General features: G+C 49.9%; 1 protein-coding gene and 1 long non-coding RNA gene across 2 annotated transcripts in view; one reads left to right on the top strand and one right to left on the bottom strand.

Moving 5' to 3' along the window:
* LOC147596683 (uncharacterized) overlaps positions 1-25,668 on the top strand; it is a 698,175-nt gene that overhangs the window by 654,499 nt on the left and 18,008 nt on the right. The gene's annotated exons all lie outside the window — the stretch shown is intronic.
* Positions 16,878-18,701, bottom strand: LOC147596684 (uncharacterized). The gene is given in 4 exon segments (XM_086769431.1): positions 16,878-16,935; positions 17,092-17,304; positions 17,306-17,773; positions 18,676-18,701. Coding segments are annotated over 4 exon segments (765 nt in total).

Here is a 25,668-nt window from a genome sequence, read left to right as displayed (position 1 = left end):
CTCCCTCTTCCCAAGCTTAACATTATCTCTACTACCTTCCCCTCCTGAGCGGCACAGGGGGGAAGAGGGAATGGGGGTTGCGGTCAGTTCATCATACGTTGTTTTACGCCGCTGCTTCATGGTCGGGGGAAGAACTCCTCACATTCCTCCTCTGTTCTGTTGTGGGGTCCCACCCATACGCCACAGTCCTTCGTGAAACTGCTCCGGCGTGGGTCATCTCTTCCACGGAGTGCAGTCTCTCCAGAACGGCTGTCCCAGCGGGCCCTCCACGGGCCACAGCCACCTTCAGGCATCCACCTCCCCCGGTACGGGGTCCTTCACGGGCTCCAAGTGGATCTCTGCTCCTCCGTGGACCTCCATGGGCTGCAGGGGGACAACCTGCTCCACCATGGTCATCACCACAGGCTGCAGGGGAATCTTGGCCAGGAGCCGCATTACTCCTCCCCCTCCTTCTGAACTGACCTTGGCATCTGCAGCTGTTCCTCACAACAGGCTGGTAGATGTCTCTCAGGATCTTTTTTACATCTTGTTCACTTCTCATCTCCTCTCCACTTCTTGCAGCTGGGCCGGACCAATTCGGGCCCAGTCGGCTGCCTGGCGAGAGGCCAGAGGGTGAGGCCTGCAAGGCCCATGAGGCCTGCGCCTCCCCCTCTCTGCCTCTGCCCCTGCTAAGCTTCTTCACATCTTCTCTTCTCTCTTTTTTGTTCTGTTTTCCCCTTCTTAAATACGTTATCGCAGAGGCGTTATCACAGAACATTCTGCTACCAATCGGCTCGGCCTTGGCCAGCAGTGGGTCCGCCCTAGGCCCGGCCAAGTCCCCTGAACAAAGGGGAGCGACTTCTAGCAGTTTCCTACAGAAGCTACCACCTTAGGCCCCCCCCCTCACTAAACAAAACCACGACAATTGGTATCTGTATGCGGATGACTTCCCCAACTCTTTCACCTCCAGGGTAGTTAAAACACTTGTTGACAACTTGGGATATCTGGGCCATTTTCAAGCCAGTGTGATGCTGTTGCTATGTCTCTTGAATGCGTGCCAGGTCTTGTTTAGGGTTACAAAACCACTTATTAGGCGTATTCTCCAGAGGTCTGCCTTGAGGTGAGATAGTAACATGTGGCATGGTATGTGGGAGAATGAGGGCAGGTGTCTAGAGAACTTTGCACCTTACAGGAATTTTAGTCCTGAGCAACTAAAGTAACCTGATGAAGTGACAAAATATTTGAAGAAAAAATGCTGTGATTATTCTAAAGAGGCACATCTTACTGTAATGTGCTGGCCCTGGCTAGTATGCACCAAATGCTTGTTTGTGACCTGGAAAGATGGAGAGGAACAAACAGTGGATGAACTGGCTGACCAACTCCAGCAGTACGAGGAAAGCCTGTCTTCCTCCCTGTGGGCCTGTGTCTCGGCTGTGGAGAAGCTGTTCTGGGAGTTCCACCAATTCAAAGAGGATATGTCCTATTACCTACCGGTATGGGCCAATATTTCGGGTATTAGGAGTAAACATTCTCCTGCTCTAGGGATGGTACACGTGGCAAGGTATCCTGTGGTTTACCTTGCATGACCGAGAAGAGGACATGAGGAAGTGGGATGGGAAACTGACCTCGGGCCAAAAGACACGGGTACGTGAGTTGCTAGGAAAAACAATCGCAAAAGGAGGTTCTCCCTGTAAAATTGCTGCACCACTCTCCAGTAGGCAGAGTAGAAGGAATAGCATTAGTTCTGACCCTCTTGAAGGGACCTCTGATGCATATTTAAAAGAAATGAACAATGAATACTGTGGCCAGGATTAGAGGGGCCTTGCCTCCAGCCAGGTGGAGGAGAGGGACAACAGAGTTTATTGGACTGTGTGGATCCAATGGCCTGGCACGCCAGACCCACAGGAGAATAGGCTCTAATGGACACTGGTGCACCATGTACCTTAATGCCATCAAGATAAAATGGGGCAGAACCCATTTGTATTTGTGAAGTAATGGGGAATCACAAACAACTAACTGTATTGGATGCTGAAGTGAGCCTAACTGGGAATGAGTGGCAAAAGCAACCTATTGTGACTGGCCTGGATGTCCATGCATTCTTGACATAGGGTATCGGTGAGTTTCTGGTATAGGTGCCTTGGAGATGGAGAAAATTATACAGTTGTCCACCTTGCCTGGTCTCTGAGGATCCTTCTGTTGTGAGGTTGCTGAGAGGTGAAGAACAGGTGCCGATTGCTAACACAACTGTGCACTGGTGGCAATATCGTACCAATAGAGATTCCCTGATCCATAAGCTGATTTGTCAATTGAAAAACCAGGGAATGATAAGCAAGTCCTGCTCACACTTTAACAGTCCCATATGGCCAATGAGAAAATCTAGTGGACAATGGAGACTAACATTGGACTATCATAGCCTGAATGAGGTTACGCCACTGATACAGGGAATAAACGGTCTACTAAATATTGCTTGATTTAGGAGACTAACTGTCTGCTAGAGAATGCCTAACAATCCTGTTTGCCTTGAAACTCACTTAAGCTTATCAGGACTGGTATTTGTCAAGAAACTGGTATTTGTCAAGTTAAGCTTGGGAAGAGGGAGAGGTGGATGGAGGTTATCTTGTTCTCTGTCTTGTTGTCCTGCTGTTTGTAGTAATAAATGAATAGTTTTCCCCAAGTCGAGTCTGTTTTGCCCGTGACGGTAACTTTAAGGATTTCTCCCTGTCCTTATCTCAAACCTCGAGCCGTTTTTCCTTATATTTTCTCTCCCTGTTTCTCTCGGAGTGTGGGGGGAGTGAGAGAGAGACTGCGTAGTCTGGTCCCGATCGGGGCTGAACTACGACAATGGTTTAGCCCAAATCACCACACAGTTTCTCGCTCACTCTCCCCCTCCCCAGGGGGATGGGGGAGAGAATTGGGAAGGAAGGAGAACTCGTGGGTTGAGATGAAGACAATTTACTGAAATAAAAGGGAAAACTACAATAATAACAGAATATAAGGATATTAAAAATATACAAAGTGAACAATATGTGTTTTCTCACCACCCGATGTCCCAATGACCGATACAGCCCGTCCCGAGCAGCGATCACGGAAACAAAACCGAGCAGCAAGCAAAGGAGCAAAAGGGAGCCAGCAAGGTAGGGGGAACGATGCCAGCAAAAACAAGCAGGAAGGATGGATGCCAGGAAGGCAGATACCCACCCTCGCCTGCCTCCACTTATATACTGAGCATGACGTTTATGGCATGGAATACTCTCTTTGGCCAGTTTGGATCAATTATGCTGTCTGTCTTTCTCCCAGCTTCCTGCATCTGCAAATTAGCGAGACTTGGAAAGCAGGACGGTGTCCTTGGTCTCATTCACAACAACTGGTATGTTCTGGTTTTGTTAGTGAGGGGGGGCCTAAGGTGGTAGCTTCTGTAGGAAACTGCTAGAAGTCGCTCCCCTTTGTTCAGTGGACTCGGCCGGGCCTAGGGCGGACCTGCTGCTGGCCAAGGCCGAGCCAATTGGTAGCAGAATGTCCCGTGATAACGCCTCTGCGATAACGTATTTAAGTAGGGGAAAACAGGAAAAAGAGGAGGAGAAGATGTGAAGCAGCTGAGCGGGGGGCAGAGAGGGGGAGGCGCGAGCCTCATGGGCCTTGCAGGCCTCACCCTCTGGCCTCCCGCCGGGCAGCCGACTGGGCCCAACTCGGCCCGGCCCGGCTGCAAGAAGTGGAGAGGAGATGAGAAGTGAATAAGATGTAAAAAGGATCCTGAGAGGCGTCTGCCAGCCTGTTGTGAGGAACGGCTGCAGACGCCAAGGTCAGTTCAGAAGGAGGGGGAGGAGTAATATGGCTCCTGGCCAAGATTCCTCTGCAACTCGTGGTGAAGACCATGGTGGAGCGGGTTGTCCCCCTGCAGCCCATGGAGGTCCACGGAGGGGCAAAGATCCACCTGCAGCTCGTGGAGGACCCCACGCCAGAGCAGGTGGAGGCCTGAAGGAGGCTGTGGCCCGTGGAGGGCCCGCTGGGGCAGCTGTTCTGAAGGGACTGCACCCCGTGGAAGAGATGACCCACGCCGGAGCAGTTTCACGGAGGACTGTGGCCCGTGGGAGGGACCCCACGCTGGAGCAGAGGAGGAATGCGAGGAGTTCTTCCCCCGACGATGATACAGCGGCGTAAAACAACGCGTGATGAACTGACCGCGACCCCCATTCCCTTTTCCCCCCCCGTGCCGCTCGGGAGGGGAAGGTAGTAGAGCTAATGTTAAGCCCGGGAAGAGGGAGGGGTGGGGGGAGGTTATCTTGTTCCCTGTCTCATTCTCCTGCTAGTTTTAGAAAATAAATGAATAGTTTTCCCCAGGTCGAGTCTGTTTTGCCCGTGACGGTAACTTTAAGGATTTCTCCCCGTCCTTATCTCAAACCTTGAGCCGTTTTTCTTATATCATCTCCCCCTGTTCTCTCGGAGGGTGGGGGGAGCGGGAGAGAGACTGCGTAGTCTGGTCCCGATCGGGGCTGAACTACGACATGGTATCATCAGGGTGTTTATGAACATTCTTCACACACAAAATCCAAAACATACCAGCTACTGAGAGGAAAAATTAACTCCATCCCTGCCAAAACCAGGACAGATGGAAAGCCTACCTCGGCCCTAGAGGCACGGGTACGTGAGTTGCGAGGTAAAACAATCACAAAGGGAGGTTCTTCCAGGAAATTTGCTGCTCCAGTCTCCAGTGGGCAGTTCCCCAGACAGCGTAGAAGGGCTGATCTCACCTCTGATCCTATGGAAGGAACTTCTGATTCATATTCACAGAAAGTGAATAGAAAATATTATAAACAGGACTAGAGGGGCCCTGCCTCCAGCCAGGCGGAGAAGAGGGACAACAGAGTTTATTGGACTGTATGGATTAAATGGCCTGGCACATCAGACCCACAAAAGTATAAGGCTCTAGTAGACACTGGTGCACAGTGTACCCTAATACCATCAAGCTATAAAGGGGCAGAACCCATTTGTATTTCTGGAGTGACAGGAGGATCCCAAGAGCTGACTGTATTGGAGGCTGAAGTAAGTTTGACTGGGAATGAGTGGCAAAAGCACCCCATAGTGACTGGCCCAGATGCTCCATGCATCCTTGGTATAGATTACCTCAGGAGTGGGTATTTCAAAGACCCAAAAGGGCACCGGTGGGCTTTTGGTATAGCCACTGTGGAGACAGAGAAAAATAAACAGCTGTCCATCTTGCCCAGACTTTCAAAGGACCCTTCTGTTGTGGGAAAGCTGAAGGTTGAAGAACAAAAGATACCAATTGCCAGCACCACAGTGCACTGGCGGCAATATTGCACCAACCGAGACTCCATAATCCCTATCCGCAAGCTGATTCGTCGACTGGAGAGCCAAGGAGTGATCAGCAAGTCCCGCTCACCCTTTAACAGTCCCATATGGCCAGTGCGAAAATCTAACGGAGAATGGAGACTAACAGTGGTCTATTGTGGCCTAAATGAGGTTACACCACCACTGAGTGCTGCCGTGCCAGACATGCTAGAACTTCAGTATGAACTGGAGTCCAAGGCAGCCAAGTGGTATGCCACCATCGATATTGCCAATGCGTTCTTCTCAATCCCTTTGGCACCAGAATGCAGACCACAGTTTGCTTTCACTTGGAGGGGTGTCCAGTACACCTGGAATCGACTGCCCCAGTGGTGGAAACACTGCCCCACCATTTGCCATGGACTGATCCAGACTGTACTAGAAAAGGGTGGAGCTCCAGAACATCTGCAATACATTGATGACATAATCGTATGGGGCAACACAGCAACAGAAGTTTTTGAGAAAGGGGAGAAAATAATCCAAATCCCTCTGAAAGCCGGTTTTGCCATAAAACAAAGCAAAGTCAAAGGGCCTGCACAAGAGATCCAGATTTTAGGAGTAAAATGGCAAGATGGACGTTGTCACATTCCAATGGATGTGGTCAACAAAATAACAGCTATGGCTCCACCAACTAACAAAAAGGAAACACAAGCCTTCTAAGGCGTTGTGGGTTTCTGGAGAATGCATATTCCAAATTACAGTATGATTGTAAGCCCTCTCCGTGAAGTGACTTGAAAGAAGAAAGATTTTAAATGGGGCCCTGAACAACGACAAGCCTCTGAACAAATTAAACAGGAGATTGTTCATGCAGTAGCCCTTGGGCCAGTCCGGACAGGACAAGATGTTAAAAACATCCTCTACACCGCAGCTGGGGAGAATGGCCCTACCTGGATTTTCTGGCAGAGAACATCAGGAGAGACTCGAGGTCGACCCCTAGGCTTTTGGAGCCGGGTATATAGAGGATCCGAGGCCTGCTATACTCCAACTGAAAAAGAGATACTGGCAGCATACGAAGGAGTTCGAGCTGCTTCAGAAGTGATTGGTACTGAAGCACAGCTCCTCCTGGCACCGTGACTGCCCGTGCTGGGCTGGATGTTCAAAGGGAAGGTCCCTTCTACACATCATGCAACTGATGCTATGTTGAGTAAGTGGGTCGCACTGATCACACAGTGAGCCCGAATAGGAAACCCCAATCACCCTGGAATCTTAGAAGTAATCACAGATTGGCCAGAAGGCAAAGATTTTGGAATGCCACCAGAGGAAGAGGTGACATGTGCTGAAGAAGCCCCACCATACAACAACCTCCCAGAAAATGAAAGGCAATATGCTCTGTTCACTGATGGGTCCTGTCGTATTGTAGGAAAACATCGGAAGTGGAAAGCTGCTGTGTGGAGTCCTACATGACGAGTGGCAGAAGCCACTGAAGGCCAAGGTGAATCAAGTCAGTTTGCAGAGGTGAAAGCCATCCAGCTGGCTTTAGACATCGCTGAACGGGAAAAATGGCCAAAGCTCTATCTCTGCACTGACTCATGGATGGTGGCAAATGCTCTGTGGGGGTGGTTAAAGCAATGGAAGCAGAGCAACTGGCAGCGTAGAGGCAAACCCATCTGGGCTGCTGCACTGTGGCAAGATATTGCTGCCCGGTTAGAGAAGCTTGTTGTAAAAGTACGCCATGTAGATGCCCACGTACCCAAGAGTCGAGCCACTGAAGAACATCAAAACAACCAGCAAGTGGATCAGGCTGCTAAGATTAAAGTTTCCCAAGTGGACTTAGACTGGCAACACAGAGGTGAACTATTTTTAGCTCAGTGGGCCCATGACACCTCAGGCCATCAAGGAAGAGATGCAACATACAAATGGGCTCATGATCGAGGGGTGGATTTAACCGTAGACACTATTGCACAGGTTATCCACGACTGTGAGACATGCGCTGCAATTAAGCAAGCCAAGCGGCTAAAGCCTCTGTGGTATGGAGGACGATGGCTGAAATATAAATATGGGGAGGCCTGGCAGATTGATTACATCACACTCCCACAAACTCGCCAAGGCAAGTGCTATGTGCTTACAATGGTAGAAGCAACCACTGGGTGGCTAGAGACATATTCTGTACCCCATGCCACCACCCAAAACACCATCTTGGGCCTTGAGAAGCAAGTTCTTTCGCGACATGGCACTCCAGACAGAATAGAGTCAGACAATGGGACTCATTTCCGAAACAACCTCATAGACACCTGGGCCAAAGAGCATGGCATTGAGTGGGTATATCACATCCCCTATCACGCACCAGCCTCTGGAAAGATTGAACGGTACAATGCACTGCTGAAAACTACACTGAAAGCAATGGGTGGTGGCACCTTCCAAAACTGGGACAAACATTTAGCAAAAGCCACTTGGTTAGTCAACACTCGGGGATCCATCAATCGAGCTGGCCCTGCCCAATCTGAACTTTTACATACTGTAGATGGTGATAAAGTTCCTGTGGTGCATGTAAGGAATATGTTGGGGAAGACAGTCTGGGCTATTCCTCCTCTGGGCAAAGGCAAACCCATCCATGGGATTGCTTTCGCTCAAGACCTGGATGTACTTGGTGGGTGATGTGGGAGGATGGGGAAGTCCAATGTGTACCTCAAGTAGATTTGATTCTAGGTGAAAATAGCCAATAATTTGAACTGTATATAATCATGTCTGTAGTTCTTTTATGTTCTATCAGAGGTATTGCAGTAAGAATCACCCTCATCAGTGAAGAACAAGCTTCGATGAAACCGAGCAACGTGCAGCAGTGATGGAACCAGAACTGACGACCAGCAAATTCCTCAAGATCAACATCTTGAACTCGCAGACCATGGACGTGATACACCAGCCGCGCCAGAGGTACCAGCTACGAGTTCCAGATGCAGTATGTAACAACTTCACACTACATTCCATCTGCCCTGCCCTGAGAGACTGCTGTCACAGATGGGGCCCAAATCAACTCAACAGACTTTGGAGGGATAGCTCATAGATTGAGATAGTGATATCTGTGTGTATATCTATAAGCATGATGTAAATGGTATGGAATAAGGGGTGGATACTGTCCTGGTTTCAGCAGGGATGGAGTTAATTTTACTCTCAGTAGCCGGTGTGTTTTGGATTTCGTGTGTGAAGAATGTTGATAAAAACATTCTGATGATACGAGTTGTTTTCAATGAGACCAAGGACACTGTCTGGCTTTCCAAGTCTCGTTAAGGTCTCGTTAACGTGTAGATGCGGGAAGCTGGGTGAAAGACAGACAGAATAATTGACCCAAACTGGCCAAAGAGAGTATTCCATGCCATAAACGTCATGCTCAGTATATAAGTGGGGGTTGCCCATGGGAGGGGGCATCCTTTTCAGTTCAGACATTCTTGTTGGGCATCCTTTTCTGGCATTCTTGTCGGGTATCCATTCGGGCACCCTTGACATCCTTTTCTTCTCTCTTGCTTGCTGGCATCATTCCCTCTACCTTGCTAGCTTGCTCTCCCCTCTTTGCTTGCTGCTCGGTGTTGTTCCTGTGATCGCTGCTCAGGACGGGCTGCGTCGGTCATTCAGACATCGGGTGATGAGAAATTGTACATTGTTCATTTTTTATATTTTGTATATGTTAATATCCTTATATCCTGTTAGCTTTGTAGTTTTTTTAGTATTTTTAGTAAACTGTTTTTATCTCAACCCACGAGTTTTCCTTTCTTCCCAATTTCTCTTCCCCGTCCCACTGGGTAGGGGCAGGGTGAATAAGAAACTGTGTGGTGATCCGGGCTAAACCACCACAGACACTGTCCTGCTTTTCAAGTCTCGCTAATTTGCAGATGCAGGAAGCTGGGAGAAAGGCTGACAGAATAATTGACCCAAACTGGCCAAAGAGAGTATTCCATGCCGTAAATGGCATGCTCGGTATAGAAGTGGGGACTGGCCAAGGCAGGTATGTGCCTTCCTGGCATCCATCTTTCTCTTGTTTGCTGGCATCGTTCCCCCTACCTTGCTGGCTCACTGTTGTTCCTTTGCTTGCCGCTTGGTTTTGTTTCTGTGATCACTGCTCGAGACAGCTGTATCGGTCATTGGGACATCGGGTGGTGAGAAAACATACATTGTTCATTTTGTGTACTTTAATATCCTTATATTTTGTTATTATTGTAGTTTTCCCTTGTTATTTTAGTAAATTATCTTCTTGTCTTCATATCAACCCCCTTCCTTCCCAGTTCTCTCCCCCATCCCACTGGGGAGGGGGAGAGTGAGCGAAGAACTGTGTTGTAATTTGGGCTAAACCATCACACTGTGGCAACATTTTCAGTTTTAAACCGAGCTTTAACACCTATGGATGATGACTTTGTAACGGTAAGGGGAGCTACTGGCCAAAGTGAGAAGGCGTACTTTTTGAAACCTCTTAAATTTAAATTGGGAAAACAATCATGAATTCACAAATTTTTATATATGCCTAACTCGCCAAAACCCCTATTAGGGCGAGACCTATTGGAACAACTAAAGGCGGAAATAAAATTTGAAAAAGGAAAAGTGGAACTCCGAGTGGGAGATGAACAGCTAATTGAGCTTTTGAGTCTGGCCCTCATAGATATAGATACTCCTGTTAGCTCAGGAATACCTGAGGAAGTCCAGAACCAAGTATATCCGGGGTATGGGCCTCAGAAATACCAGGAAAAGCGAAAAATGCCTCCCCAATAGTAGTCAGACTCAAACCAGGGGTGTGGCCCGTAAGAATCAGGCAATACCCCCTCAGGACAGAGGATAGGGAAGGAATCCGACCAATAATAAGCTGGTTTATCAAACATGGGCTGTTAACAGAGTGTGAGGCGGAGCATAACACTTCCATTCTACCAGTCAAAAGGTCAGATGGTAGTTACAGAATAGTACAAGATCTCAGAGCTATTAATAGAATCATTGAAGATCTGTATCCTGCTGTAGCAAACCCATACACATTAATAACTAAATGGGCACTTGAATTGGCCTGGTTTACTGTACTGGACCTGAAAGACGCCTTCTTTTGCCTACCCTTGAGCCCAGAAAGCCAGTTGTCTGACTACAGACAGCTCACCTATGGATATATAACTATGGACTCTTGGTAAGGCCACTCTATGAACTGTTGAAACCTAATCCAAAGGACCTCACCTGGAATGGAGAGGCAGAAAAAGCATTCCAGCAACTGAAAAGGAAAGTAATGGATGCCCCTGCCTTGGGGTTACCAGATACTACTAAGCCATTCTGGCTCTTCTCTCATGAGAAGCAGGGAATAGCCCTGGGAATCCTAGCCCAAAACTTGGGACCATATAGAAGGGCGTACTTCTCCAAACAACTTGATGAAGTAAGTAAAGGTTGGCCTAGCTGCCTAAGGGCGATAGCAGCATTGGTGTTAAACATCCAAGAAGCATGTAAATTAGCATTAGTCCAAAAGATGACAGTGTTGATATCTCATACTGTATCCACAGTATTAGAGATAAAAGGGGGGCACTGGCTCTCACCACAAAGGTTCCTTAAATACCAGGCCGTTCTGGTGAAACAGGATGATATGGAAATAGTGGTTACTAACATTGTCAACCCAGCATCTTTCCTCAGCGGAACCATAGGAGAACCGCTATCCCATGACTGCCTGGAAACAGTTGAAGCAGTCTATTCCAGCTGACCGGACCTGAAAGAGGAGCCGCTGGAAGATGCTGAAGACACTTAGTACACAGATGGAAGCAGCTTTGTTCGACAAGGCATCCGCAAAGCAGGGTATGCGGTAACCACTATGGATCAGGTAATAGAATCTGCAGCCCTTGCCCCAAATACCTCGGCACAAAAGGCAGAAATAATAGCTTTAACCTGAGCGTTGGAACTAGCTAAAGACAAGAAGATTAATGTCTGGACAGACTCCAAATACGCTTTAGGGGTAGTCCATGCCCATGGGGCAATATGGAAAGAAAAGGGACTCCTATCCACCCAAGGGAAACATACAAAACATGCTGAAGAAATTCTTAGGCTCCTGAAGCAGTGCAGCTACCCGAAAAAGTGGCTATCATGCATTGCAAAGCTCATCAGAAAGGAAATACAACTCAGGAACTGGGCAATGCTATGGCGGATCAGGAAGCCAAAAGAGCAGCTGAAAGAGGTGAATTAAAGGTGCAGTCTTTGGTCCCAGATGGTAAAATACAAATTGATTGTGAACTCAAGTATTGCAAAGAGGATCAAAAATGAGTTGAAGATTTAGGTGGAGAAATAGAGAAGGGTAGGTGGGCAAAGACTCCACAAGGCAGAATAATAATTCCATTTGCATTATTGTGGGCCGTAGTTATAGCAGAACACAGAAAATCGCATTGGGGAGCTGAAGCATTGTATAAATACTTGAATCAGCGTATAGCTGCCCGGAACCTCTACACTACTGTTAAACAAGTGACACAGCAGTGTGAAATATGTTTGCAGAATAATCTTAAGACAAGGCCTAAAGCCCAACTCAGACAAATAGGGAAAGGAAACTATCCAGGCAGGGCAGCAATGGCAAATTGATTTCTCAGAACTCCCAAGAAAAGGGGGGTGCTGATATCCGTTAGTCCTAACGGACACCTTTTCAGACTGGCCAGAAGCATTTCCTTGCTGAACCAATAAAGCTAGAGAGGTAACTAAAGCATTACTAGAATAAATTGTACTGAGATTCAGGGTTCCTGCAAGAATCTCCTCAGACAGAGGACCACATTTTATTGTAAAAATTGTTATAATTAATTAATTGTAGATGCATTAAACCTAGTTCAAACTAATGTTTCTAAAGCAGTCAGTTGTATCCAGGCCCAATTACGGATACAGTCAATAGCAGCTGCAATCATCAGGGAAGGAGAGGACGGAATCCTGCCAAGAGAAATCCAAAAGGTAATTTGGGATATGCAACTGAATTTGAAAGGAAATTCCAATCGTGGTGGCACTGAGTTAATTTTACCTTTGACCCTATTAGCAACACAGCCACAGCCTTTGTACTAACTATATCTGTTGTGGTTTTGTTTAGTGAGGGGGGCCTAAGGTGGTAGCTTCTGTAGGAAACTGCTAGAAGTTGCTCCCCTTTGTTCAGTGGACTCGGCCAGGCCTAGGGCGGACCTGCTGCTGGCCAAGGCCGAGCCGATTGGTAGCAGAATGTCCCGTGATAACGCCTCTGCGATAACGTATTTAAGAAGGGGAAAACAGAAAAAAAAAGAGAGAGAAGAGAAGATGTGAAGAAGCTGAGCGGGGGCAGAGGCGCAGAGGGGGAGGCGCAGGCCTCATGGGCCTTGCAGGCCTCACCCTCTGGCCTCTTGCCAGGCAGCCGACTGGGCCCAAATCAGTCCAGCCCAGCTGCAAGAAGTGGAGAGGAGATGACAAGTGAATAAGATGTTGTAAAAAAGATCCTGAGAGCCATCTGCCAGCCTGTTGTGAGGAACAGCTGCAGACGCCAAGGTCAGTTCAGAAGGAGGGGGAGGACTAATGTGGCTCCTGGCCAAGATTCCCCTGCAGCCTGTGGTGACGACCATGGTGGAGCAGGTTGTCCCCCTGCAGCCCATGGAGGCACACAGAGGAGCAGAGATCCACTTGGAGCCCGTGAAGGACCCCGTACCGGGGGAGGTGGATGCCTGAAGGCGGCTGTGGCCCATGGAGGGCCCACTGGGACAGCTGTTCTGGAGAGACTGCACCCCGTGGAAGAGATGACCCACGCTGGAGCAGTTTCACGAAGGACTGTGGCGTATGGGTGGGACCCCACAACGGAGCAGGGGAGAAATGTGAGGAGTTCTTCCCCCAGCCATGAAGCAGCGGCGTGAAACAACATGTGATGAACTGACTGCAACCCCCATTCCCTCTTCCCCCCTGTGCCGCTCAGGAGGGGAAGGTAGTAGAGATAATGTTAAGCTTGGGAAGAGGGAGGGGTGGAGGGAGGTTATCTTGTTCTCTGTCTCATTATCCTGCTGTTTGTAGTAATAAATGAATAGTTTTCCCCAGGTCGAGTCTGTTTTTCCCGTAATGGTAACTTTAAGGATTTCTTCCTGTCCTTATCTCAAACCTCGAGCCGTTTTTCCTTATATTATCTCTCCCTATTCTCTCAGAGGGTGGGGGGAGTGAGAGAGAGACTGCGTAGTCTGGTCCCGATCCCGGCTGAACTACGACAATATCTAACGGCTTGGTGTATAATATATATCCGATTGTTGCATTAGGATTAAATCACCATGGAACTGTACTTTATCCCATAGAACATAGGGTGTGGGCTATGCAAAATGGGAAGAAATGGCAAACTATTGATATTGAGGCCTGTGCTGTGAGAGACCAGCACAGGCAGGGATTTGCTTGTGAAGGTAATACCAAAAAGCGCAGGATATTTGTCTGGATATGGAACAAAATGTTAATCACTTTGAGATACACCCCAGTGAAACCCTAGAAACCATTGTAATATACAAGGATATGGGATATGTTTGCTTGAGGACTCTATGTGATTCTGTACAAGTTGATGACCTAATAGTGGACATGAGTAACCATTCAAATATTTGCATCTGTAATTTTCTTGGTATCACAGGATGTGATTTTAATTATACTGCTCCTGTCATTACCTATCAATTGATATAGAATCATAGAATCATAGAATCACATGGTTGGATGGGACCTATAAGATCATCTAGTCCAACCGTCTTCCCACTACCATTGCTGCCACAGGTACTAAACCATATCTTGTAGCTCCTCATCAAGCCGCCTCTTGAACACTGCCAGGGACGGCGACTCCACCACCTCCCTGGGCAGGCCATTCCAGTGCCTTACCACTCTTTGGGAGAAAAAGTTTTTCCTCACGTCCAATCTAAACCTCCTCTGGTACAACTTGTGGCCATTTCCTCGGGTCCTGCTTGTTGCCTGGGAGAAGAGGCCAAACCCCTGCTCATCACAACCTGCCTTCAGGAAGCTATAGAGTGCAATGAGATCTCCCCTGAGCCTCCTCTTCTCCAGACTAAACAATCCCAACTCTCTCAGCCGCTCCTCATAAGACTTGCGCTCAAGACCCCTCACCAGCTTTGTTGCCCTTCTCTGGACACGTTCCAGGGCTTCAATGTCTTTCTTGTAGTGAGGGGCCCAAAACTGAACACAATACTCAAGGTGCGGCCTCACCAGCGCCGAATACAGGGGGATGATTACCTCCCTGCTCCTGCTGGCCACACTATTTCTAATGCAGGCCAGGATGCCGTTGGCCCTCTTGGCCACCTGGGCACACTGTCGGCTCATGTTCAGCTGAGCATCAACCAACACCCCCAGGTCCCTTTCCTCTTCACAGTCCTCCAGCCACTCAGCTCTGAGCCTATAGCGCTGCATGGGGTTATTGTGGCCAAAGTGCAGGACCCGACACTTGGCCTTGTTGAACCTCATGCCATTCAGCTCAGCCCAGGGATCCAGCCTATCCAGATCCCTCTGAAGGGCCTCCCTACCCTCAGGCAGATCAACACCGCCACCCAACTTGGTGTCATCTGCAAACTTACTGAGGGTACACTCAATCCCCTCGTCTAGGTCATCAATAAAGATATTGAACAAGATGGGCCCAAGTACCGACCCCTGGGGGACACCACTTGTAACAGGCTGCCAGCTGGACTTGACTCCAGTAACTACTACCCGCTGGGCACGGCTCCCTAGCCAGTTCTTTATCCAAAGAAGGGTATACCTACCCAGTCCACGGGCAGCCAGTTTCCCTAGGAGAATACTGTGAGAGACTGTGTCAAAGGCTTTGCTGAAGTCCAGGTAGACCACATCAACAGCCTTTCCCTCATCCACCAGTCTGGTCACCCAGTCGTAAAAGGAAATGAGGTTGGTCAAGCACGACCTGCCTTTCGTGAACCCGTGCTGGCTGGGCCTGATCCCCTGGATGCCACGCATATGCCGAGTGATCTCACCCAAGATGATTTGCTCCATAACTTTCCCAGGTACTGAGGTCAGGCTGACAGGCCTGTAGTTCCCCAGATCCTCCTTACGGCCCTTCTTGTAGATGGGAGTCACATCGGCAAGCCTCCAATCCTCCGGGACCTCCCCAGATAACCAGGACCGCTGGTAGATGGCCGAGAGCGGCTCAGCAATCACCCCCACTAACTCCCTTAGCACCCTAGGATGGAGCCCATCCGGTCCCACGGACTTGTGGCAGTCCAGATGGAGGAGGAGGAGCTCTCTAACTGTCTCCACCTGTACCACAGGGGGTGTATTCGGCCTGGCATCCCAGACTTCCAGATTAGGGCATAAAGTGCCCTGAGGATAACTGATCTGCCTATTAAAGGCAGAAGTAAAGAAGGCGTTGAGGACCTCAGCCTTCTCCTTATCCTCAGTGGTCACATTCCCCGCTGCATCAGGTAAAGGGTGTAAATTCTCCTTGTTTCTTCTCTTACCACTGATATATTTGTAAAAGGATTTCTTGTTCTCTTTTACTGCAGTGGCCAATCTGAGTTCATGCTGAGCTTTTGTCTTCCTAACTTCCTCCCTGCATACCTTAGAAACTTCTTTGTAATCTCTCCAAGTAGCCTGTCCCTTCTTCCAGAGGACATAGACTCTCTTTTTCTTCCGGAGCCTCAACAATAGTTCCCGGTTCATCCACACCGGTCGTCTTCCCCTACGGCTCGCCTTACGGCATTCAGGAACGGCCTGTTCTTGTGCCTTTAAGATCTCCATCTTGAGGAGCGTCCAGGCTTCCTGGACCCCTTTACCCTTAAGGAGCGACTCCCAAGGGACCCTCGCAACAAGCGTCCTGAACAAGTCAAAGTCCGCCCTCTTGAAGTTCAGGATAGCCGTTCTGCTAGTCATCCTTCTGACATCTCCAAGAATAGAGAATTCTACAATTTCATGGTCGCTCTGCCCAAGACAGTGCCCAACCTTCACGTCTCCCACCAGTCCTTCTCTGTTGGTAAAGAGTAGGTCAATCAGGGTACCACCCCAGTAGGTTCTCGTACCAGCTGCATAAGGAAACTATCTTCCACACCCTCTAGGAACCTTTTGGACTGTTTCCTCTGCGCTGTATGATATTCCCAGCATATATCAGGGGAGTTGAAGTCTCCCACGAGAATGAGTGTTGGCGATCGCGCGACTCGCTCAAGCTGCTCATAGAACGCCTCGTCCTTCTCTTCATCCTGATTAGGCGGTCTATAACAGACCCCCACCACGATGTCACCCCTACAGGCCTTTCCTCTGATCCTTATCCATAGACACTCAACTGTATCATTCCCAACTCCAAGCTCTTCAACGTCAAAATATATAATATTTTAATAATAATTATAATATAATAATATAAAGGGCCACACCACCACCCTTCCTTCCTCGTCTATCTCTTCTGAAGAGCTTGTAGCCTTCCATCACAGCACTCCAGTCGTGGGAGTGGTCCCACCACGTTTCAGTAATAGCAACCAGGTCATAGTTATCCTGCCGCACAATCGCTTCCAGCTCCTCCTGCTTGTTGCTCATGCTGCGTGCATTGGTGTAGATGCACTTCAGCCGAGACAGCTGGCTCAGCCCCAGCTCGAACACCGTTCCCCTGGGCTCTTCCCTTGTGGGCCTTGTTTTGTCCCCTTCCCTCTTCGTAGCTAGTTTAAAGATTTGTCGATAAGCCCTGCCAGCTCCTGTGCTAGGATTCGTTGCCCCCTGTGAGATAGGTGGGTTCCACAAACAGAAGACAGGCCAGGGGCCGAGTAAACTGCCCCATGGTCAAAGAACCCAAAGCTTCTCCCTTGACACCAGCCTCTAAGCCAATTATTCATTAATGGAACTTTCCAAGCCCACTCCGTGCCGCTCACTGACCCTGAAGGTATAGAACAGCAGATCACTTGAGCTCCTGCTCCTTGAACCAAACGCCCTAAACCCCTGAAATCTCTTTTCATAGTTCGTAGGCTTCTCTGTGCAATTTCATCACTGCCCACTTGAACTATGAGGAGTGGAAAATAATCAGTGGGCCTAACCAGCTGTGGGAGTTTCCGGGTCATGTCTCTGACCCGGGCCCCAGGAAGGCAGCACCCTACGGGTAGGGTCAGGCCGGCATATTGGGCCCTCTGTCCCTCTCAGAAGGGAGTCACCTACAACTATTACCCTTCTTTCTTTTTTGGAGGAGGCAGTCTTCAAGCGTGGATCCGACTGCCTCACCTTACACAAGCTAGGAGGCAGCGTTCCCATGTCATCCTCACTCGCCTCTCCCTCCGGTTTCAGGACTTCAAACCTGTTACACAGAGGGACCTGGGGAACCGAGGTAGGTCGGGATGGGGGTTGCCTGCGACGCCAACCTGGGACCTGCTGCCATCCCTCCTCTCCTCTCAAGCAGTCCCTCTCCGCTTGACTATGGCAAGGGAGAGGGTCCACTACTCCCTCGGTCCGGGGGGTGCAATCTCTGCATCTTTCTCGCAGAGAGTCACTCCACCAGTCAATCTCCCGCTCGCACTCTCTGATACTCCGTAACCTCTCTACCTCCTCCCTAAGCTCCACCACCAGACTGAGCAGCTAATCCAGCTGCTCACACCTCGCACAGGCGGTGTCCTTCCCGTCCTCTCCTGGCAGCAGCAGGCTCAGGCACTCCCTGCAGCCAGAGACCTGAACTGCCGCATTTTTGGGCAGACCTTCTGTCTGGATTGCCACAGTCTTCTTGGGGGAAGCCCGCTTCCTGGTGAGGACCATGTTTAAAGCTGTGACGTCAGGGCCTGTCAATAGGAGAGCAGGTCGCCCGAGAAAAGACTAGACCCAACTCCCACTCCTGCTGCTACTGTATTGAATGGGGAGTGCGGGCTGCTCACACTCTGATCACCTCCTCCATAGGTGGTCAGTAACACCTTTACTCACTTACTGTGACATGTGGGTGAGAAAAAAAATTGCTTTTAACCACACAGACAATGAGTCAAGGTCACACTCAGAGATTAAGAGTGGTCAGCTGTGAGTTGTCAGCTCCGCCCCTGGTGAGTCAGGAGCCCGCCCACAAGCTGCCAGCAGACAGCCCAGGCACAGGCACTGTAGCTGGCTGTTGGTGGCTCCAAAAAAAGTCTAAAAGAGCTTTTTTGGTTGCCTATTTCACTTCAGATCCCCTGCCCAGTGCAGTTTTACCTGCTCTGAAGCTTGTCTCCGCAGCAAAAATGATCTAGTAATGAACTGATTCAAGATTTGCAGCCCACCCCTATTGGAATGAATCTTGCTCTGATAAGGGAACTACTGCATCATGAAAATTTAGAGAGGTTGATAAAGCAAGTCCAGGAGAGTGGCCAAAAGACTTTAATTACTATCCAACATGACGCAGAAAGAACACACCAAATAAGGAATGAGTGAAGTAAGACGGAGAGCACTATTGGTGGGATGTGTTCATGGGTTATTCCCCATCTGCTACCAAGACCAAACATACTGACCCACCCAATATTGATATTACTGATAGTCATGGCAACGTTAACGGTAGTAAATCTTATCTTTTGGTATAAACTGAAGAAGCTTGCTGAACAAATATGGGCCTTAAAATTAGTAATGAAATATAATGAACCACTTTTAACAGCAAAAGAATTTGCTTAGGGGAAAGAAAAGGGGGGAATTGATACAGGGAATTAACAATCTGCTAAATATTGCTTGATTTATGAGACTGTCTACTAGAGAATGCCTAACAATCCTGTTTGCCTTGAAACTCACTTAAGCTTATCAGGGACTGGTATGTATCAAGAAACTGGTATTTGTCAAGGACTAATATGTTTAGCAAAGGACGGAATGTTAGTTCCACCACAAATTCGGTCAGAAGTCAGGAAACTGCTGAAATCACCAAGCGAAAGGAGAGCATGGGTGAATGACTGAAGTTCATCTAGAGGAAGATAAGACCCCTGAAGAAGTAAACGACCACCAGAGACAGATCTGAAATGCTAACGCAAGTGTGTTTTTAATAACCCCGCCTCACTTATGCATATGTATGTCTGTATTGTGCAATCCTATGAATATGTATACCTGCACCGTATACATTTTTGGTAAAATGTGCTGTCGGTGTGCGTGCTTTTGGAGAAGCGATCCCCCACGCACCCGGCGCCGAATAAACATGCCTGCTTTATAACTCTTTCTGAGTGGTAGAGTTTGATCCACCCATCATCACCCGTGAGTCCTGCTGTGCCGGACCTAGAATCATAGAATGGTTAGGGTTGTAAGGGACCTTCAAAGGTCATCTAGTCCAACCCCCCTGCAAGGAGCAGGGACATCCCTGACTAGATCAGGTTGCTCAGAGCCCCATCCAACCTGGCCTGGAATGTTTCCAGGGATGGGGCATCCACCACCTTTCTGGGCAACCTGTTCCAGTGTTCTATAACTCACATCGTAAAAAATATTTCCTAATATCCAACCTACATCTACCTCCCTCTATTTTGAAACCATTACCTCTCGTCCTGTCACAACAGGCCCTACTGAACATCCTCTCCCCATCTTTCTTGCAGCCCCCCTTGAAATACTGGATGACCGCTATAAGATCCCCCTGGAGTCTCCTCTTCTCCAGGCTGAACAGGCCCAACTGTCTCAGCTGGTTTTAATTGGAAAGGTGGCTCCAGCCATCTTTGTGGCCCTCCTCTGGACCTTCTCCAACTGGTCCATGCCCTTCTTATGTTGGGGGCTCCAGAACTGGACACAGTACTCCAGGTGAGGTCGTACCAGAGCAGAACAGAGGGGGAGAATCACTTCCCTGAACCTGCTGGCCACACTCCTCTTGATGCAACCCAGGATGCAGTTGGCCTTCTGGGACGCAAGGGTGCATTGCCTGCTCATGTTGAGCTTCTCAACCACCTACACTCCTAAGTCCTTCTCCTCAGGGCTGCTTTCAATCCATTCTCCGCCCAGCCTGTATTTGTGCCTGGGATTGCCATGACGCAGGTGCAGGACCTTGCACTTGGCCTGGTTGAACTTCATGAGGTTTGCACGGGCCAACCTCTCCAGATTGTCAAGGTCCCTCTGGATGGCATCCCTCCCCTCCAGCATGTCGACAGCACCACACAGCTTGGTGTCTTTGGCGGACTTGCTGAGGGTGCACTCTATCCCACTGTCCATGTTGCTGACAAAGATGTTGAACAGGGCCGGGCCCAGCACGGATCCCTGAGGAACGCCACTCAAGACCGGTCTCCACTTGGACATTGAGCCGTTGACCACCACTCTCTGAGTGCGGCCATCTAGCCAACTCCTTATCCACCAAGTGTTCCGTCCATCAAACCCATGTATCTCCAGTTTAGAGAGAAGGATGTCATGTGGGACAGCGTCAAATGCCTTGCACCAGTCCAGGTAGATGATGTCCGTTGCTCGTCCCTTGTCCACCGATGCCGTCACCCCGTCACAGAAGGCCACCAAATTGGTCAGGCACGATCTGCCCTTGGTGAAGCCATGTTGGCTGTCACCAACCACCTCCTTGCTCTCCATGTGCCTTAGCATGGTTTCCAGGAGAATCTGCTCCATGACCTTGCCAGGCACAGAGGTGAGGCTGACCGGCCTGTAGTTACCCGGGTCTTCCTTGTCCCCCTTTTTAAAAATTGGGGTTATGTTACCCCTCTTCCAGTCATCGGGGACCTCACCAGACTGCCACGACTTCTCAAATATGATGGCCAGTGGCTTCGCAACTTCGTCCGCCAGTTCCCTCAGGACCCACGGATGGATCTCATCTGGTCCCATGGACTTGTGCACCTTCAGGTTCCTCAGATGTTCCTGAACCTGCTCTTCCAGTACAGTGGGCGGTTCTTCATCCTCCTAGTCCCTGCTTGTACCTTCCACAGCTATGGTGGTGAGACAAGAGCCCTTATCAGTGAAGAATGAGGCAAAAAAGTCATTGAGTACCTCAGCCTTCTCCATGTCCTGGGTAACCAGGACACCAGTTCCCTTCTGGAGGGGGCCTACATTTTCCTTGGACTTTCTTTTGTCCCCTACGTACCTATAAAAGCTCTTCTGGTTGCATTTTTTATCCCTGGCCAGATTCAGTTCTGCCAGGGCTTTGGCCTTCCTTACCTTATCCCTGGCCACTCGCACCGCCTCTCTGTAGTCCTCCCAGGTTACCTGTCCCTGCTTCCACCCTCTATAGGCTTCCTTTTTTACTTTCAGTTGGTCCAGGAGCTCCTTGCTCATCCACGCAGGCCTCCTGGCCTTTTTGCCTGACTCGTTTTTCATCGGGGTGCACCTCTGCTGAGCTTGGAGGAGGTGCTCCTTGAATATGGGCCAACTTTTCTGGGCCCCTCTTCCCTCCAGGGTCGCCTCCCATGGCACTTGGCCCATCAGGTCCCTGAAGAGGCCAAAGCCTGCCCTCCTGAAGTCCAGGGCAGAGAGCTTGCCATGTAGTTTCCTCACTGCCCCGTGGATCTTGAACTCCACCATGTCATGGTCACTGCAGCCAAGGCTGTCCTTTAGTTTCACATCCCCCACCAGCCCCTCCCTGTTGGTGAGCACAAGGTCGAGCATGGCACCCCTCTTCTTTGGCTCCTCTGTCACCTGCAGGAGGAAGTTGTCATCCATGCATTCCAGGAACCTCCTGGATTGGCTGTGCCCTGCTGTGTTGTCTCTCCAACAGATGCCAGGGTGGTTCAAGTCCCCCATGAGGACCAAGGCCTGTGACCATGAGGCTGCTCCTATCTGCCTATAGAGCACTTCATCTGCTCTGTCTTCCTGGCCAGGAGGCCTGTAACAGACCCCCACTGTAACATCCTCTGTCCCTGCCCTTCCTCTAATTTTGACCCATAAGCTCTCTGTCAGCTCCTCCTCCATCCCCAGGCGGAGCTCCATGCACTCCAACCGGTTGCTGACATAGAGAGTGACACCCCCTCCTCGTCTCCCCTTCCTGTCCTTTCTAAAAAGCCTATACCCCTCCATGTTGACACTCCAGTCGTACGAGTCATCCCACCACGTCTCCGTGATGCCAACAAGGTCGTAGCCCTGCTCGTGTGCACGCATCTCCAGCTCTTCCTGTTTGTTCCCCATGCTGCGTGCATTGGTATAGAGACACTTGAGCTGGGCCCCCAACAAATCCGACTTGCTGGCTGGAGCGACAGGAGTTCTTTTGGACCGCAGTTTAAGTTCACTTGCACTTACCTGCAATCCTTCCTCAGCTTCTGGGCACTTGGTGCTGACAGCAGTGGGCTGAACTGTGCTCCCCCTCCCCCAGCAACACTAGTTTAAAGCTCTCCGAACAAGTCTGGCAAGCCTTTGTCCAAGCACACTCTTCCCCTTCTCAGTTAGGTGCATGCCATCTGCCTCTAGTAGACCGGGCTTCTCAAAGCACACCCCGTGGTCTAGATATCCAAAGCCCTGGCTGTAGCACCACTCCCTGAGCCACGAGTTAACCTTCCAGATACCTCTGGTCCTTTCAGGCCCCTGCCCTTCGACTGGGAGGATTGACAAGAATACCACCTGTGCCCCAGAATCTTTGACTGTTGTACCCAGGGCCCTGAAATCCCTTTTGATGTTTCTCAGACTGCTGCTGGCTGTGTCGCTGGCACCCACATGAAACACCAGTAATGGATAGTAGTCCGTGGGCCGTATGAGGCTTGGTATTCTCTTGGTGACATCTCTGATACGAGCCCCCGGGAGACAGCACACCTCCCAAGAGAGCGCATCAGGTCAGCAGATGGGTGCCTCCGTAACCTCTCAGGAGGGAGTCACCCACTACTACTATGCATCTCCTTTTCTTGGTAGCACTAGTTATCACGCGATCCAGTCAGGCTACCTTGCAGGGCTGCAGTGCTTCCCCCGAGGTGCTAGGTCTTACTTCTTCGGCCTGCAGAGCGGTTCTGCAGGGACACCTCAGCGTTCTGGGGAAGCTTCTTCTTCCTCCTGCTGCACCTTGCCCTTGCAACTTTCCATTCATTGGCATCTTCTGCCTGCTTACTTACCTTGTGTGTCAGTGAGGGGGCTTTTGGTTGGTTGACTGGGTGCTGCGGTTCCGGTGCAGACTGTGCCTGGAACCAAGTATCCAGCTCCCTCTCAGAATCCCTGATGTCACACAGCCTCTTGACTGCCTCCTGCAGCTCAGCCACCTGCCACAGGAGCTCCTCCACCTGGGCACACCTTCTGCAGGCAGGGCTGCCACCTGTTCCTGCCCCAGGAGTAGGGTCCAGGCACTGCCTGCAGCCCGAGGTCTGCACTGAAGCCTCTCCCTTAGGCTTCTCCGTCTGCACAGAGGCATCGACCACCGCAGGGGTAGCTGGTGCAGGCCTCCTGGCCGGAGCTGCAGCCTTTGCTCTCAGGCGAGTGTTTGCCGTGTTGCCCTTAGAGTCGGGAACAGCAAGTGCCCTGGGTCAGCGCCCTCGCTGACGCGCCCTGCCCTCGCGAACTGCCATGCAAACTGCCGCGCCATGCCCTTGCTGATGCGCCACACCCTGATTGCCTGTCGTGTTTGCCTGCTCTGGGTTGCTGGAGCTCCCTGGGGCCTGCTTTATATGTGGAGAGGGGCCAGACTGCTGGTGCCCCTTGGCTCTGCCCATATCTTGTCAGCTGCTCTCGCGTGAGCTCCTGGTGCCTTGTTCCTCTCTGCCCTGAGCTTCCCTGGTTCAGGAATCCCCTCGCTGCGCTGCGCCGCTGTGGATCATGCCAACTCAGAAGCTGTCACCTCGGTGACTAACATGCTAGAACTCCAGTATGAACTAGAGTCAAAGGCAGCCAAGTGGTATGCCACCACTGATATTGCTGATGCGTTCTTCTCAATCCCTTTGGCAGCAGAACGCAGGCTACAGTTTGCTTTCACTTGGAGGGTGAGGTCCAGTACACCTGGAATCGACTACCCCAGGGGTGGAAACATAGCCCCACCATTTGCCATGGATTGATCCAGACTGCACTGGAAAAGGGTGGACCTCTAGGACATCTGCAATACATTGATGATATAATTGTGTGGGGCAACACAGCAGCAGAAGCTTTTGAGAAAGGGGAGAAAATAATCCAAATCCTTCTGGAAGCTCATTTTGCCATAAAATGAAGCAAATCAAGGGGCCCACACAAGAGATCCAGTTTTTAGGAGTAAAATGGCAAGATGGACGTCGTCAGATTCCAATGGATGTGGTCAACAAAATAACAGCTATGGCTCTACCAACTAACAAGAAGGATACACAGGCTTTCTTGGGCATTGTGTGTTTCTGGAGAATGCATATTCCAAATTACAGCATGATTGTAAGCCCTCTCTATGAAGTGACCCGAAAGAGGAATGATTTATAATGGGGCCCTGAGCAACGACAAGTCTTTGAACAAATTAAACAGGAGATTGTTCATGCAGTAGCCCTTGGGCCAGTCCGAACAGGAGAAGATGTGCAAAATGTGCTCTACACTGCAGCTGGGGACAATGGCCCTACCTGGAGTCTCTGGCAGAAAGCACCAGGGGAGACTCAAGGTTGACCCCTAGGGTTTTGGAGCTGGGGCTATAGAGGCTCCAAGGCCCACTATACTCCAACTGAAAAAGAGATACTGGCAGCACATGAAGGCGTTCGAGCTGCTTCAGAAGTGATTGGTACTGAAGCACAGCTCCTTTTGGCACCCTGACTGCCAGTGCTGGCCTGGATGTTCAAAGGAAGGTTCCCCTCTATGCATCGTGCAGCTGATGCTACGTGGATTAAGTGGGTCGCGCTGATCACACCATGGGCTTGAATAGGAAACTCCAATCGCCCAGGGATCTTAGAAGCAATTGCAGACTGGCCATAAGGCCAAGATTTTGCAAAGCCACCAGAGGAAGAGGTGACCTGTGCTGAAGAGGCCCCACCATATAATAATCTATGGGAAAATGAGAAGCAGTATGCCCTCTTCACTGATGAGTCTTCCCGTATTATAGGAAATCATCGAAGGTGGAAAGCTGCTGTGTGGAGGCCTACATGACGAGTGGCAGAAGCCACTGAAGGCCAAGGTGAATCAAGTCAGTTTGCAGAGGTGAAAGCCATCCAGCTGGCTTTAAACATTGATGAATGGGAAAAATGGCCTGTGCTCTATCTCTGCACTGACTCATGGATGGTGGCAAATGCCCTATGGGGATGGTTAAAGCAATGGAAGCAGAGCAACTGGCAGCGTAGAGGGAAGCCCGTCTGGGCTGCTGCATTGTGGCAAGATATTGCTGCCTGGTTAGAGAATCTGGCTGTAAAAGTACATCATGTAGATGCCCACGTACCCAAGAGTCGAGCCACGGAACAACATCAAAACAACCAGCAAGTGGATCAGGCTGCTAAGATGAAAGTTTCCCAAGTGGACCTAGACAGGTAACATAGGGGTGAACTTTTTTTTGCTCAGTGGTTCCATGACTCCTCAGGCCATCAGGGAAAAAATGCCACATATAGAACTCTAGAAAGAATTGAGTCAGACAATGGGACTTATTTCTGAAAGAACCTCATAGACAACTGGGTCAAAGAGCATGACATTGAGTGCATATATCATGTCCCCTAT

This window comes from Chlamydotis macqueenii, chromosome W (genome assembly GCF_036417535.1).
Source record: "Chlamydotis macqueenii isolate bChlMac1 chromosome W, bChlMac1.mat, whole genome shotgun sequence".
In the NCBI taxonomy this organism is placed as follows: domain Eukaryota; kingdom Metazoa; phylum Chordata; class Aves; order Otidiformes; family Otididae; genus Chlamydotis; species Chlamydotis macqueenii.
The sequence above is the reverse complement of the archived record's forward strand: the minus strand, read 5'-3'. Positions and strand labels throughout refer to the sequence as shown.